The sequence below is a fragment of the Carcharhinus amblyrhynchos genome, chromosome 30 (assembly GCF_965287045.1).
Source record: "Carcharhinus amblyrhynchos chromosome 30, sCarAmb.v2.hapA, whole genome shotgun sequence".
Classification (NCBI taxonomy): Eukaryota; Metazoa; Chordata; class Chondrichthyes; order Carcharhiniformes; family Carcharhinidae; genus Carcharhinus; species Carcharhinus amblyrhynchos.
The window spans coordinates 11,160,914-11,178,007 of record NC_137353.1 but is presented as its reverse complement, the minus strand read 5'-3'; the positions used below and the strand labels follow the sequence as shown (position 1 = coordinate 11,178,007).

General features: G+C 41.7%; 1 protein-coding gene across 3 annotated transcripts in view; it reads right to left on the bottom strand.

Annotated features, from left to right (window-relative positions):
- acot7 (acyl-CoA thioesterase 7) overlaps positions 1-17,094 on the bottom strand; it is a 281,598-nt gene that overhangs the window by 250,122 nt on the left and 14,382 nt on the right. For 2 of the 3 annotated variants that reach the window (XM_080214973.1, XM_080214974.1), the window contains exon 2: positions 5,146-5,263. In XM_080214973.1, the coding sequence (XP_080071099.1) occupies positions 5,146-5,263 (118 nt within the window). Of the gene's footprint in view, positions 1-5,145; positions 5,264-14,849; positions 14,937-17,094 lie in introns of those variants that run through there. The other variant, XM_080214972.1, reaches the window with a different exon arrangement.

The window sequence follows — 17,094 nt, the reverse complement described above, 5'->3', positions numbered from 1 at the left end:
GGAGGGAGTACAGGGAAGATTCACCAGGTTGATACTGGAGATGGGGGGGTTAGCTTATGACGTGAGATTGAATAGATTGGGCCTGTACTCGTTGGAGTTTAGAAGGCTGAGGGGTGATCTTATAGAGACATATAAGATAATGACGGGGCTAGATAGGGTAGAGGCAGAGAGACTCTTTCCACTTAGAAAGGAAACAAGAACTAGAGGGCACAGCCTCAAAATAAGGGGGAGTCAGTTTAGAACAGAGTTGAGGAGGAACTTCTTCTCTCACAGGGTAGTGAATCTCTGGAATTCTCTGCCTATTGAAGCAGCGGAGGCTACCTCACTGAATATGTTTAAGTCACAGGTAGATAGATTTCTGATCAATAAGGGAATTAAAGGTTATGGGGAGCAGGTGAGTAAATGGAACTGATCTACTTTCAGATCAGCCATGATCTTATTGAATGGCAGGGCAGGTTTGAGGGGCAAGATGGCCTACTCCCGCTCCTATTTCTTATGTTCTTATTAAAAAAGTGATCGTAGAGATGACACAAGCAGGAAATCAGAAGCTCATCTCAGGATCAAATGTAATCTGCTGCAAACAGACTGGCTTTAGTCAGACTGTCATGGAGTTTTACAGCACAAGAAGAGACTCTTCAGGCCACCCTGTCTGTGCTGGCTACCAAACACCCATCAATTCTAATCCCATTTTTCCAGCACTTGGTCTGTAGCCTAGTATGCTACAGCATTTCAAGTATTCATCTAAGTGCTCCTTAAATGTTGTGAGGGTTCCTGCCTCTACCAGTCTTTCAGTCAGTGAGTTCTGGATTCCAATCACCCTGCAGATGAAAACATTTTTCCATAAATCCCCTCTGAATCTCCTGCTTCTTATTTTAAATCTATGCCCCCTTGTTACTGGCCCCTGTACTAAGGGGAAAAGTTTCTTCCTATCTATATTCCTCATAATTTTGTCCACTTCGATGAGGCTCCCTCCTCAGCCTTCTCTGCTCCAAGGAAAACAAGCCCAGCCTATCCAGCCTCTCCTCACAGCTGAAATGCTCCAGCCCAGGCAATATCCTGGTGAATTTCCTCTGCGCCCTCCCTAGAAGGTGCAATCACATCCTTCCTGAAGTATGGTGACCAGAATTGCAGACAGAACTTTAGCTGGGGCCGAACGAGTGTTTTATACAGCTCAAACTTAAGTTCCCTGCTCTTATAGTCTATGCCTCAGATAATAAAGGCAAGTATTCCACATGCCTTCTTAACCACCTATCCACCTGTCCTACTGCCTTCAGGGAGTTTTGGACATGTACCTAGAGATTCCTCTGATCCTCTGCCTTCATAGCATCCTACCATTCATTCTTTATTCCCATGCCTTGTTAGTCCTTCCAAAATGCATCACCTCACACTTTTCTGGGTTAAATTCCATTTTCCAATATTCTGCCCATCTGAGCAGTCCATCTATAGCATCCTGTAATCTAAGGCTATCCTCCTCCCCATTTATTTTTGTGTCAAAGTCCTCATTGAAGTGTAGGTATACTACATCAACTACACTGCCTTAATCACACATCTGGTCACCTCCTTGAAAAATTCAATCAAGTTTGTTAGACATGATCTCCTGCTGTCAAAGCCACGCTGAATAACCTTAATTAATCTTTGTATCTCCAAGTGCAGATAAATTCTGTCCCTTAGAATTCTTTCAAATATTTACTGTGCTCAGTTCTGTCACCTCATTACAGGAAGGATGTGGAAGCCATAGAAAGGGTGCAGAGGAGATTTACAAGGGTGTTGCCTGGATTGGGTGGCATGCCTTATGAGGATAGGTTGAGAGAGCTCAGTCTTTTCTCCTTAGAGAGATGAAGGATGACTGGTGACCTGACAGAGGTGTATAAGATGTCGAGAGGTATTGATCGAGTGGATTCTCAGAGGCTTTTTCCCAGGGCTGAAATGGCTGCCACAAGAGGACACAAGTTTAGGGTGCTGGGGAGTAGGTACAGAGGAGATGTCAGGGGTAAGTTTTTCACTCAGAGGGTGGTGGGTGCGTGGAATCGGCTGCCGGCAGAGGTGGTGGAGGCAGATTCGATAGGGTCTTTTAAGATCCTTTTGGATGAGTACATGGGACTCAGTAAGATAAAGGGTTATAGGTAAGCCTAGTAGGTAGAGATATGTTTAGCACAATTTGTGGGCAGAAGGGCCTGTTTGTGCTGTTGTTTTTCTATGTTCTATGTTCTATTTCCTAGCACAGATATAAGACTCATTGGCCTGCAACTACCTTCTATCAGGGAAAAGGATGAAGTCAGTAATTATGGAATAGGATTGAGGGGGTTTGGAAAACAACAGCTTCAATCAGAGGAGGTGATGGCCTAGTGGTATTATCGCTAGATTATTAATCCGGAAATTTACCTAATGTTCTGGGCACCCGAGTTTGAATCCTGCGATGGTAGATGGCGGAACTCAAATTCAATAAAAAATATCTGGATTTTTAGAATCTATTGATGACCATGAAACCATTGTCAATTGTCTGGAAATCTGGTTCACTAATGTCCATTAGGGAAGGAAATCTGCTGTCCTTACCTGGTCTGGCCTACATGTGACTCCAGAGTCACAGCAATGTGACTGACTCTCAACCGCCCTCTGAAATGGCCTTGCAATCCTCTCAGTCAAGGGCAACAAATGTTAGCCAGCCAGTGATGCCCATGCCCCACGAATGAATTAAAACAAAGTCTTCTCACGGTTTAATAGGAAGAAATTTCTGCTTATCCAATTTAGCAATAGGGGATGAGATGGTGCTGGGTATCATTGCACTTTGCAATGTTATTGACTGTCAAAAGGAGATGGTTGATTGTCTCTTGTTGGAGATGGCCACTGTCCGGCACAAATGTTACTTGCCATTTATCAAACCAAGCCCTAATGTCATCCAGGTCTGGCTGCAATCAAACATGAATTGCTTCATTATTTGAGGGATTTCCAATGAATCTGAAAACAATGTAATCATCAAACTGTCCTACTTCTGAACTTACAATGAAGGTGAAGTCATTGGTCAAGCAGCTGAAGAGAATTTGTCCTAGGATGGTGCTTTAAAGAGCTCATGCAGCAATATCCTGGGGCTGTGACAATTTGCCTCATATAAAATATAAATTGTGGTCAGAGAGAGGAACGATTACTACAATAGTGATGATAACAACAATAATGGCAATATTAACTGCAAGAGGAATTATGACTGAGTCAAGTATGCTTGGATTTTTGGTGAAGTTATAATCAAACACAGATGCACGCTGTAAAGTTGCTTCAAGCTCTGACCTGGCTTGTGGGCTATGACCTGACTTCCTATATTGACCAAATAGGATAGTTGTTTGAATTAAGCTAGACACATCAGAGCTACAGCCATATATGGGTCGAGGCCATGTGACCTACATGCAATTTAAACTAAGCATTATGGAATTGTCTGTGAGTAACCCCACTAGCCTGGTAAAATAATGTGTTTCTGGTTACACCATTGGCTGAGTCCAGAGTACCTTCTGGAAGATTGGGACAGTTTGGGGATAAAAGGCATGTTTCAGTTTTTTGTCTTTAGCGATAACTCAGAGATCAACTGTCGCAAGGGTGCCCTGAAGGAACAAATTCAGAGAAGGACCACGAGAGTGGAATCTACATCAGGAACTGACCTGGCCATTTCATTCTAAACCAGGCAGTATCTGTTTTCAGCTAAAGGACTAGAATTAATGTTCAGTGAAAGAGTAAAAGTGTTGCAATTGCTGTGAGTTTGAGCTTGGTACCTAAAATGTTAAATAAATGGAAGTTGTTTAAGTGGATCTGAGTCTGTCCTTTGGTTTTATCACACTGAACCATTACTTGGAAAGAGTTTAAGTTAGCAGCCAAATAACAAAGTCTGTAACACTGCCATAAATAAAAACCATTAAAGCAATTTGAATTTAATAGTTTAGGAAATTCATGGCAAAGTACAACTTAGTCTAAGAGCTGACAGGATAGTGCTGGATTAAACTGTAGTTCCCAAACATGCTTATTTACTATTTGAAGTTATATTTTTTCTCCCCATTCCAGAATTCCTCTTCAGAAACAAGACAGAATAGAACTGACTCCACCCATCTCGCGGGCCTCTGCCTCACAACCAGATGCTCAGTGACACAGACTTTGTCACACTTGCTTCCTTCCAAGACATTTTAAAAACCTGAAATCCAGAAGAACTATTGATAGGCCCACCACAGCAGCTTGGTTCAGTGAGTGGCCGGCATGTTTCTGATACAGAAGGTTGGATTTTGAAGATCCACATGGAGGACTGGAAAACAGTATCTATGGTGACAAGTCATCATCCAGTACTCAAGGACTGATGCTATCCTTACACAAGGTATTAAACTGAGAACTTGGGGTGCCTGCTCTGAGTATCAGATGAATGTTAAAGTTCCCATTGTTTCAAGGAGAGCAAAGAGGGCTTCAGCAATCCAGACAATATTTTGCACTCAACCAGTACCACCACAAATAGATTAGCCAGTCATTCATCTTATTGCAGTTTCTGACAAAATGCTACTCACAAAATGGCTTGTATTTATTTACAAATCAACATTTACAATGCAAATTAATTGAGTTGATACCTTAACTGAGAGGTATGCTAAGAGTGCAATGCAAATACAAACTTGTTCTTACAATACCTCTCATTATCTCAATCTATCCATTTGTTGGAAACACAAACAATAGAGAGAGGAGACTAAATCATTTTACCAGGCTGCAGCTACTGCTCCTAACAAATAAAATTCACTTGGCTATTTTACCTCCTGGTGCAAGGTCAAAGCTAGAAACTCTTGAAACCAATGGATCTTAGCACAGAAATAAAAGTATAATGCAATCTGTTCGCTCATTACCAATTATACAGCATCCATCCTTTTGCATCTTCTATAAACCCAAACTCTCATACTTGACAGGAATCAATATCTGGCAGCACCGCATTTAGCAGAAAGACAGGTATTTTAACCCAGGCATTCTCAACTTAATTATGGGATCTCTTCTCACTCTGTTTTCCCCACATATATGCCAATGGGGAGTCAGTGTTCAAGGAGTCACCACCAGTTTGTCAGCACTTATCAAATTAAATCAATGTCAACAAAGCTCTGGATGTCTGGTAGTTTACATATATGATTCATCAAAACTTACCTCATTCTGCCTGTTGCAGTGTCTGGTACTAATGATGACTCCAGCCTCTTCTATCATTTTCAATATTGTCCCTCCATGGACATTGCCTGCAATGTTGGCATCATCGGGACGCATGATCCTGCAATTGTTAAAAAAGAGGTGTCATGCCTGTCGAGATAAGAACAGCTGAAGCATAAAGTCAGAACTTTACAAAACATGCTGAAAATACACAGTAGGCCAGGACCCCATACATACAGCAAATATGAGACAGCATTTAACATGTACTATTTCTAACCTAGGATACTGCACTCACTGCTGGTGGTGTGATCTTTGCTACACCAGAGAGGCCGAGTTTTAATTAGGTGAGTCTTCTTATTTTCTGGAGCAAAATTATTCAGGTTTCTAACTGCTAAGTTTGCTGATGACACAAAGATTGATAGGAAAGTGTAGAGGATATAAGAAGTTTGCAAAGGGATTTGGATAAGTTAAACAAGTGGACAGAAAATTGATAAATGGAGTAAAATGTGAGAAAATGTTAATGTGTCCACTTTGGTGGGAAGAATAGAAAAACAATATATTATTTAAATAGAGATTAAAGAACTCTGAGGTAGAGAGGGATCTGGATGTCCTGGTACATGAATCACAAAATTTTAACGTACAGGTACAGCAAGTGATTAGAAAGGCAAATGGGATGTCGTCATTTATTGCAGCACAACTGTAACGTTAAAGTGGGGGTGTTTTGATACAGTTGTACATGGCATTGCTGAGCCCACATCTAGAATACTATGCACAGTTTTGCTGTCCTTACTTCACTCAGTGAGACATGGGATGGGGATTATTTTGACAAAACTTTGGACAGGCCAGCCCTATAGCCATTGGAATTTAGCAGATAGAATGAAAGGTGCGTCCGGGGACTTGCCAAGGTGGATACTGAGCCAATGTTTCCCCTCAAGGAGCTGAATGGCTCACTCCTCCTCCTAAATTGTATGTTCTTACACATGTTAATAATTCCAGCTGACTTTTCATTCAAGGATCACACTCAGGAATGCTACCACATTCCACACCAGAGACTGTACCTGCAATTTCCCAAAGAATGAGCTCTTAATTTCTACAATACTACTTGGCCCACTGAGTCCATGCTAACTCTTCGAAAGACCCATCCAATTAATTCCATTCCCTTGCTCTTTTGCCATTACCCCGCAATTTCTTCCTTCATAAGAGAAAAGAAAACAGGAGCAATGATTCTACTTCACTAAATCTTAAATGGGCTACTTCACTTGTTACAGAAAGGTTGGAAAGCCTGAATAACAGAAAGGGCAGAATTGTATCTAGGTTTAACCATATCCCACAGCTGGTCAGGCCATAGGTGGACACCCATAAAGGAGAAATAGTATGACTGCTGCTGAAAGCTGTAAGAAGGGGAAGGGCTTACACATAGACCATTGGCTGCATCGTGTGCAATCTTTTTGCTAGACCTGCTGTGTGTCATCTTGTGGCACAGTGAGCAGCATCCCTACTCCTGAGCCAAAAGATTCATTTTCAAGCCCCACTCCAGGACTTGATGGCCACAAAGGTGCGATTTCATAATGTGTTGCATATCCTTCCAACACAGGCCAATGGCAGGGGTTAAGAACCGTTGGCCTTCTTTGTCAGCCTTGTGATGGGAAGAAATTGGAGCCTTTACCATCACTATCCATAACTCCAAGTTACAACTGTCTGTAAAAGGTGCCAGTTGGCTCAGTTAGCTGGACAGCTGAGATGGACCAGATTGGTGCCAATAGCACAGGGTCCAATACTGGTTTCGACTTGGGGTGGATTTAGGACCTTTCTCCTTGCCCAATCATGGTGGAGATGATGTTACTGTGCCTTTGGGCAAACAATTCAAGAATAAAAAGAAGAGGATGACTTGATTTCTTGAGCTCTTATCTGTTACCCAGCCATTCCATTCCAACCCATCTATAGCAATGACATATGGAATATTCACTGGTTCACAGCATTGCTGAACATGGGACTCAAGTGAAAGGTCAACTGAGATGTGGACCCGAGAAAGACTTGAACCAGTAACTGTACCAGAAAATGAAGGACTTACTGTGCAGCACCTCAACTGAAAAGATTTGATCTTTTTTGCATTTTTACTATCAGTGATCAAAGACACCGGAAGGATGAAGCCACTTCCTGTGGCAAATTTCCACTATGATGTGGAAATGCCAGCGTTGGATTGGGGTAAACACAGTAAGTAGTCTCACAACACCAGGTTAAAGTCCAACAGGTTTATTTGGTAGCAAAAATCTCATGGCCCACCTGATGAAGGGGCAGTGCTCTGAAAGCTAGTGGCTTTTACTATCAAATAAACCTGTTGGACTTTAACCTGGTGTTGTGAGACTTCTTATTAAATTTATACTAGACATTACAAAAGAAGTCTGTTTCTTCAAAATCTTTGTGAAAGGCAAAATGACTTACATTTCGATGACACATTTCATGTCCTCAGGTTGAATAATCTCTGTCATTCCTTCACGTCCTATGAGGTTCCCTGAGCCTTTCTATTCCCTTTGCCCCCACCCTCTCTCATAATAAAGCAGGCCATCTAAACTAAATTCAACTTCCGTTTCACAATGCTCTCCTAATTCTTCTGAAACCTCAGCCTTGATGACAGCTTTTCTGTCTGTATGGAAGGCACTGAAGGGAATAGAAAAAAACAAGGTAGCAAGAAGAGCATCTCATAGAAATTCAAAGTTGCCTTCAGTTGCTATCACACACTAACTGGTACAGGCTAAGAATGATAATGATGTTGAAACAGATATTATTCTGAACATAAACTGGGCTGAAGTGAGCAGGAATCAATCACTCCAACGGCTCAAGTTTAAAGTTTTATTTATTAATGTCACAGGCAGGCTTTCACAATATCTTCACTGCAATGAAGTTACTGTGAAAATCCCCTAGTTGTCACACTGCGGCGCCTGCTCGGGTACACTGAGGGAGAATTTAGCCTGGACAATGCAACTAACCAGCACATCTTTCGGACTGTGGGAGCAAAGTGTAACACCTGGGGGAAACCCCCACAGATACTCAGAGAATATGCTGACTGCACACAGACAGTAACCCAAGCGAGGAATCTATTCCGGGTCCCTGGTGCGGTGAGGCAGCTGTGCGAAATACTGTGCCACCATGCTACCAAGTGATGGGAGCACAGCAATTGAGGCCCACAAATCTCTCCAAACACTACTCAAAAATAAAAACTCTTGCCTTTGGTGGCTCTTTTTCCCACCATGCTACATACCGTCCCACTGCCTCCCACCTGAAAGGGAAGCAGAAAAAGATGAGGGCAGCAAAAGAAGAAAGACAGAAAAACAAAACGAAATTAGAGATCAAGATATAAACAAAAATAAAAAAAAAGAGATGGAAGTAGAACAGTAGAAACAACACTGAAAATATGAAACAGACCATTAGAAAGGAGAGACAAAAGAAGGTCATTTGGCCCATCAAGCCTGCTCTGCTATAAGACTGAAAAGGGTTAATAATCACACAAGTTTAAAAATCTGGCAAGCTGCAAGCTGCTAAGTTACACAGGAAATCTATGAGAAAACCAGAGGTCTTGATTAAATCAGACCCAGCTAAGCTTCAAAGACAGTAAAATTCCTAGTTACAAGGGATGTCTCAGTCACACAGCGTACACACAATTGAATTATGTACAACTGTAGCTTGCTAGTGTCAATTCTAACAGGAGACAGTAGGACAGGGCAGTTGATATACCACTGGTTAGAAAAATAACTTCATAATTTGTGTAGAAACAAATACATGCTTGATGATATTATAATTAGGTGGACATGCACAAGTTGCAATTGGACAACTGGCGACACAGTGATTAGACTATAAGACAGGAGCAGAATTAGGCCACTTGACCCATTCAATCATGGCTGATTTTTTTTTCACATTCCTGTTCTCCTGCCTTTTCCTCATAACCCCTGATCTCCTTATCAATCAATCATACCTATCTATCTCTGTCTTAAAGACACTCAATGACCTGGCCTCCACAAGCTTTTGCGGCAAAGAGTTCCACAGATTCACCACTTTCTGGCCAAAGAAATTTCTCCGCATCTCTGTTTTAAAGGATCATCCCTTTAGCCTGAGATTGTGCCCACTGGTTCTAGTTTTTCCTACTAGCAGAAACATCCTCTCCACGTCCACTTTATCCTGGCCTTGCAGTATCCTGTAAGTTTCAATAAGATTCCCCCTCATCCTTCTAAACTCTAACGAATACAGTCCGAGAAACCTCAACCCTTCCTCATATAATAAGCTCTTCATTCCAGGGATTGTCTGGAGCCTTTCCAAAGCCAGCACATCCTTCGTTAGATATGGGGTCCACAACTGCTCACAATACTCCAAATGGGTCTGACCAGAGCCTTATACAGCTTCAGAAGTACATCCCTCCTCTTCTATTCTAACCCTCTCGACGTGAATGCTAACACTGCATTTGCCTTCCTAACTGCCGACTGAACCTGCAAATTAACCTTAAGAGAATCTTGAACAATGACTCCCAAATCCCTTTGTGTTTTTGATTTTCTAAACAATTTCCCATTTAGAAAATAGTCTATGCCTCCATTCCTCCTTCCAAAGTGCATAACCTCACATTTTTCCACATTGTATTGAAGTGGTAGAGGCTACCTCATTGAATATGTTTAAGTCACGGGTAGATAGATTTCTGATCGATAAGGGAATTAAGGGTTATGGGGAGCAGGCGGGTAAGTGAAACTGATCCACTTCTAATCAGCCATGATCTTATTGAATGGCAGGGCAGGCTCGAAGGACTAGATGGCCTACTCCTGCTCCTATTTCTTATGTTCTTATGTATTCCATCTGCCACTTCTTTGCCCACTCTCCTACCTATCCAAGTCCTTCTGCAGCCCCCCTACTTCCTCAATACTATCTGTCCTTCTACATGTCTTTGTATCACTGTAGCCCCTCACTAGTGTCAGGAAGCAGGCTTCAATTCAAACCTCGAGTCTGCATGGGCTTCCTCCTGGTACTCTGGTTTCCTCCCACATTCCAAACATATGCAGGTTAGGTTGACTGGCCATGCTAAATAAATACATGGAGTTACAGGGATAGAGCTTGAGCGGGATTACTGGTGGTGCAGCCTCAAGGGGCCAAATGGCCTCCTTTTCCCTTCTCCTCTATGTAATCTAGGAATAGTATACTCTGTCTGTATCACGCTCAAGAAACAATATCTTTCACTGCATCCGAATACATGTGCCAAAAAAATCAAATCAAAGTGATTCTATGAACTATTCCCATTTCTTATAATTATGTAATCCCAACTGTTAATTGTGAGCGAGAATATGGATAACTCCTGTTACAAATCTACATTGTTGATTGGTAAATGCTAATTTCTTGTAACTGGATCTTAACGATAAATGTCTGTATAAGTCCTGGCACTCCTTGGTGAACCAGTAGTTGGAGCACTGGGACCAGCCCATACTAAAGTTCATAATAAAGGTCCTGACTGAAGCTCCAACTGTCTTTGTCTGGTTTTCTTGGGAGTGAGAGAGTAAGGTATACACTGTAACCGAGTAGCTGTATTTTACTCCCTAACAAAGATCATGCCTGATCTAATTGTGGCCACTTTCATGTCTGTCCCCTAATCCTTCATCCCTCAATCGAAATTCGTTCTAATTCAGTCTTCAATATATTCAATAACCACATCTCAACTGATTGCTGGGGGACAGAATTCCAAAGGACCATGTGAGAGAAGAAACTCCTCCTCATCTCCATCTTGAGTGGGAAACTCCCACTTATTTTTAAACTAAGCTACATCTAGATTCTCCCATGAGCAGGAACATCCTCCCAGCCTCTATTTACCCTGTCAAGCTCCCTCAAAGTCTTAAGTTTCAATAAGAATATCTGATATTCTTCTAAATTCCAATGAGTATAGGCCCAACCTGCTCAACCTTTCCTCATAAGACAAACATCTCATCCCAAGAATCAGCCTAGTAAACCTTCTCCGAACTGTTTCCAATGCAAGAAAAAGCATAGTACCCCAGGTGCGCTCTCACTAATGCCTGCACAGTCATAACATCAATGCAAAACCAGAAAAGGTCCAACAGTAATCCATCAACTCTCACTCAACCATGTTTAAAACAGTAGCAACATCAAATAAACTAAGCCAAAGAAAAGGCGAAATTAATCACATCCTTGGGGATCATCAGAAAGTACAATATTTATGGGGTTCTCAAATACTACAGACGAGGAGTTGGGTAAATATACCTTTGAGTTTGAGTATAACTTGACTATAAAATTAAGTAAAAATATAGGCAAATTGATTGGGAAAGAAAAGTAAGTTGCTGAGTATGCAGGGTAAATATCTTATTCAAAACAACAAGCTCAGATTAAACAGACAGGAACCTAAATTGATTAATGTTAATAAAGTAATAATTAGTAGCATTACAGGCATTATGTAATTATTACATATCCATTTAATTAACTATTAATAAACTAATCAAAAGAGAATTAAAAAAATGCACCTCATTCAATCCCTATAGTGTAGAAGGAGGCCATTTGGCCCATCAAGTCTCCACTGACCACAATCCGACCCAGGCCCTATCCCCATAATCCCATGCATTACTCTAGCTAATCCCCCTGACACTAAGGGGCAATTTAGCATGGCCAATCCATCTAACCAGCACATCTTTGGCCTACGGGAGGAAACTGGAGCACCCGGATGTCAGAGGTAGGTTCTTTACTCAGAGGGTAGTAAGGGCGTGGAATGCTCTGCCTACAGCAGTTGTGGACTCGCCAACTTTAAGGGCGTTCAAATGGTCAGTGGATAGGCATATGGATAACATTGGAATAGTTTAGGTTAGAGGGCCATTAGATTGGTTCCACTGGTCAGCGCAACATCGAGGGCTGAAGAGCCTGTACTGCGCTGTAATGTTCTATGTTCTATGAAACACACGCAGACACAGGGAGAATGTGCAAACTCCACACAGACAGTCACCCAAGCTGGAAATCAAACCTGGGTCCCTGGCGCTGTGAGGCAGGAGTGCTAACCACCATGCCACCGTGCTGCTCCATCTCTACAAATGCTGCAGAAAAGAAAAAATTCACTCACATCACAGGGACATGTCTGCAACTAGCTTATTTGAGCTCAAGACCATAGAATTTGGAACTGCATTAGAAACAGTTCAACACATATGGAGCAAGGGTTCTGAAGCAAGAGTTTCAGAGGGTTGCCACTTACTGGGAGACAGGGAGCTGGAAATGATAGAGGAAGGCATGTTGACTATCCACAGGTGAGGAGAGGCATTGGGCAGAGCAGGAACATCCAAAGCAAATTCATCACTCTAACCAAATTTGAAGCCCTGATTTCCTTTGCAGAGAATAAGGTTTCTAGTAATGACTATTAAATGGATCCAAGGGGACCAAAACCGAGATAGGAAGGAAATTGTCAATTCAATTAGGAATACAGTTGTAGTAAGAAAATAGATGACTAAGGCATGGACACTAATTTGCAGTCCAGACTGAGGAAGACTAAAATAAAAGGTCCACCACATTGACCACAGCACCAGACACCTCAAAGGCTCACCCAGTCATGTCAGCACTGCAAAGTGTTCCTCACTAACATCTGGGAGGCTGTACCAGGAATGTGGCCTGTCCCAGAGATTGATCAAGCAAGAGCCTCAGCCATACTCACAAAATCATGGGAAGTAGTCTCACAACACCAGGTTAAAGTCCAATAGGTTTATTTGATACACGAGCTTTCAGAGCGCTGCTCCTTCATCAGGCACTCACCTGATGAGGGAGCAGCACTCTGAAAGCTCGTGCTACCAAATAAACCTGTTGGACTTTAACCTGGTGTTGTGAGACTACTCACTGTGCCTATTCCAGTCCAACGCCGGCAACTCCACATCGTGACTACCATAAAATCATTGTTTTCAGCTAACCTCTTCAGATTCCTCCCATCATCATCCTGAATGACCTGACCCAAAAGTAGGACGGTCACGTCTGAGCTGGTGTGCCACTGAAGCATTTAGTCAGGAGGGAAAATGAGTACATAAAAAAAAGGAGCAAGAGTTGGCCAGTTTGCCCCTCAAGCCTGTTCTGCCATTCAATAAGATCATGGCTGATCAGGTTGTGGCCGTAACTTCACTTTCCTGCCAATCCCAAAACCTTTGAGTTTAAAGTTAAAGTTTATTTATTACTGTCACAAGTAAGTTTATAGTAACACTGCAATAAAGTTACTGTGAAAATCCCTTTGTCACCACATTCTGGTGCCTGTTTGGATAAACTGAGGGAGAATTTAGCAAGGCCAATGCACCCAACTAGCAAGTCTTTCAGACTGTGGGAAGAAACCAGAGCACCTGCAGGAAACCCATGCAGACATGGGGAGAATGTACAGACTCCACACAGACAGTGACCCAAGCTGGAAATCAAACTCAGGTCCCTAGCACTGTGAGGCAGCAGTGTTAATCACAGACTCCCATAAAGATCAAAATATACTTAACTAAGCCTTGAATATATTTAATGATCCAGCCTCCACTTGTCTCAAGAGGTAAAGAATTTCCAAAGACAACCCAAGAGAAGAAATTCTGTCTCATCTCCTTCTCAAATGCGAGACCCCTTGTTTTGAAACTGTACCCCTTGGTTCTAGTGTAGCTCTAGGAGTCCCCAACATTCACTCTGGGTCCTATGAATTATCATGGCATTAAGTCAAACATAGGCAAAGGGACTCCTACTGTTTACCACCTGCTATCTGCCCTCAGTTGATGAATCAGGACTCCTCTGCATTGAAACACACTTGGAAGAAGCCAGAACATAAAATGCATAGAATGTACTCCGGCAAGAGTGGCTCAGTAGGTTATTGGATTAGAAGTTCAGTTCAGCGTCAGTCCAAGTCAGTCTGAGACAGTGGTTAGGGAGGGGGCTGGAACCTGTGACACAGTTTGTACTGTCATCAAAGACAATGGCATTGACATTCTGAATAGTTTTAACTACTTTAATTCCTCCACAGTTTAAGCAGATAGAGTTGCAGCTATTCAAGAACGGATGTCAGACAAGCAATTTGACAGCACAGAGCCAATGGATGACCTGAGAGAGGTGGTGGTGGTGGTGAATTTGAGCTGGGTGTGGGGCAGTGTACATGCAGAAGCTGAAGTCATGTCTTCAGATGAATATCACCAGGGCAGGATGTAGATGAGAAGCAAGATAAGTACAAGGATAGATCCAAGTAGACTGTGATAAGAGAAGCCATTACAGGAGATGAAGTGAGTCAAAGACTCACTCGATGGGCCAGATGGCCTAATTCTGCTCCTATATCTTATGAACTTATGAAAGACAGCCAACACATACATCAATCATCTACGAGTGAACTTAGTTTAGGATCAGTGCAGTTCCCCATATCATTACCATCACTAATACAACACCCTTATAATTTTTCAATCTACACGGAACACCATCACCAGGTTGGAAATATCTAATTGCAAATACTAGACAGGGAAGTGTTTTCAGTAAATCTGAATAAAGCAAGATATCAAATTTACTTTCATATTACTCCTTCATAGAGGGATGACTTAACTCAAGTCACATAAGAATAAAAAGGATGTGACAACGTGCATTTCACTTCAAATGCAAAATGCAAACTTTTAAGCCAAATGATACAAATCTTCCCCAATAACTTTTCTTTCAGAAATTTCTACTGAATATAAAAATTCAAGTAGCCTTATTTACTGTACCTGATTATCGTTTTCATTGGAAAGCTGAGGTGTCACACTTGAGAACAGATTATAAAAGATTTGTCACGATAATGTAGAGAGTATCTGCTGTTAGGTGCTTCAATCAGCAGCAGATTGCTGAATATAGTAAGCCTTGATACTCTTGTCAGAAGCTTTAGCTTTCCGTTTGTGCTGCTTCTGGTGTCATTGTTGACGTCGCAAATTCCACAAAAACCACCCACAGGCTACATGCAATTTTGTACATGGCTTGTGGTTGTTTTTAATACAGACGTCATGAGTCAGATTGTGACAGAACAAGCACCAATTGAACCAAGCTGTTGCAATGTCAGGATAACTGAATTGCATGCAAATTAAAGATCAGTAATGGTAATGGCCATTTCTATATAAACTCACCAAAAATAAATTTAAAAATCACTCTACCTCCCCCTTTCCTGGGGGGAAAGAAACAAAATAGGTCTCAGTGTGTTTAAACTGCTATCTGACGTATCGTACAAATTTTGTCATCTCCTTGGATTGTTTTTTCGATGTGTTTATTGCTCTGACGTTTGTCCCCAAGTCAGAATATTGGAATGAAAACCACAAAAGTGATGAACTACTTTGAATCCAAGCTCAAAAATGAGTTTGCCTTCCAACAAAAATGGGTTGCCTTCAGACAAAAGGCACAAAGTGTAAGACTACAATTAGTTTTCTCCCCTTCTTCAATCAACCTCCCATCCATTCACTTTGTCTACACTTCCCTTTGCCTCGACAAAGCAGCCAGCATTATCAAGAACCCCATGCATCCCGGACATTCTCTCTTCCACCTTCTTCCTTCGGAAGAAAGATACAAAAGTCTGAGGTCACATATCAACCGACTCAAGAATAGCTTCTTCCCTGCTGCTGTCAGATTTTTGAATGGACTTACCTTGCATTAAGTTGATCTTTCACTACACCCTAACTATGATTGTAACACTACATTTTGCACTCTTGTTTCCTTCTCCATGATCAGTATGTTTTGTCTGTATCGCATGCAAGAAACAATACTTTTCACTGTATGTTAATATGTGACAATAATAAATCAAATCAAATCAAACCAAAGGTGCCGTCTCCTGGCAAGGATTGGTTCCACTCACTGATAGCAGTAGCCCTTTGACCTCACCCAAGTGGCCATCCTTTAGGTCAATGAGGGTTAGTGGGTATATGATTGAAGAACAGGCTGAGGATACAAGAAGCTCCGATGATGAGCTGGGCTGGCAGACAGCATTACAAGTGATTCATTTCAAAAATATTTCAATGGCTGTAAAGCAAGGTTTATTTTATAAGCACAGAGGCCCATTTACCCTTCTTCTCAGAGAAGAAGGCAAGTCGAATGAATTTTGGGATTGACAATGTCAATCTTCAGTTACTCGATAGTTTATCACAAGTCTTTACAAATGTTATTACATGTTAGTATCAGCTCCTTTTGGCTGATAAACTCCAATGTCTAGCTGGTAATAAATCAAATTCTTCCAGACAGAGCTTTATTCCCAAGGACATAAAATTCCAACTCCATTATCGTCTGCTCCCCTTTATGCACTTTTGTGCACACCAAGAAAACAAATTGACAAATTAACGAAACAAATAAGAGGATTGTTCCTTAAAAGAACACTGCAACTGATGACAATATCTCAAAGGAAACCTGGCCCTGTCTAGGACTGTCCAAGCCTGGTGGATGTGGTGAGCCGTTTAAATCCCCATTAAATTTATGGGGAACTGTAATAGCCCACAGTCCAGCAGTAAAATCCTGGCCTTTCAAAACTTTAAATTAAAATGTGTTTCTTGGACTCAATAACACATCCAGTCCTGGCAGTGGCCACCAGTCATGGAAGGCCTCAATCATGCCAGTAAGTTTTAAAAAAATTTCATGAGATGTTGTCCTCAATGACTGGGTCTAATTGCCCTTTACAGAGTAACTAAAAAAGTCAAACACATTGGTGTGGATCTGGACTTCCGCATAGGCCAGACCAAGTAATGACAACAGATTTTCGTTCCTAAAGGACATTAGTGAACCAAATTTGTTTTTAAATGACAATCGACAATGGTTTCACGGTCATCATTTGAGTTTTAATTCCAGATTTTTATTTAAATTATACCACCTGCTATGTTGGATTCAAACCTGGGCTCCCAGGGCACTATCTGGGTCTCAGATGGGTCCAGTAACAATACCGTCACACCACTACCCACCTCCAAGAGCTTGTGGTCCAGTTACAACATATTCACTATGTCA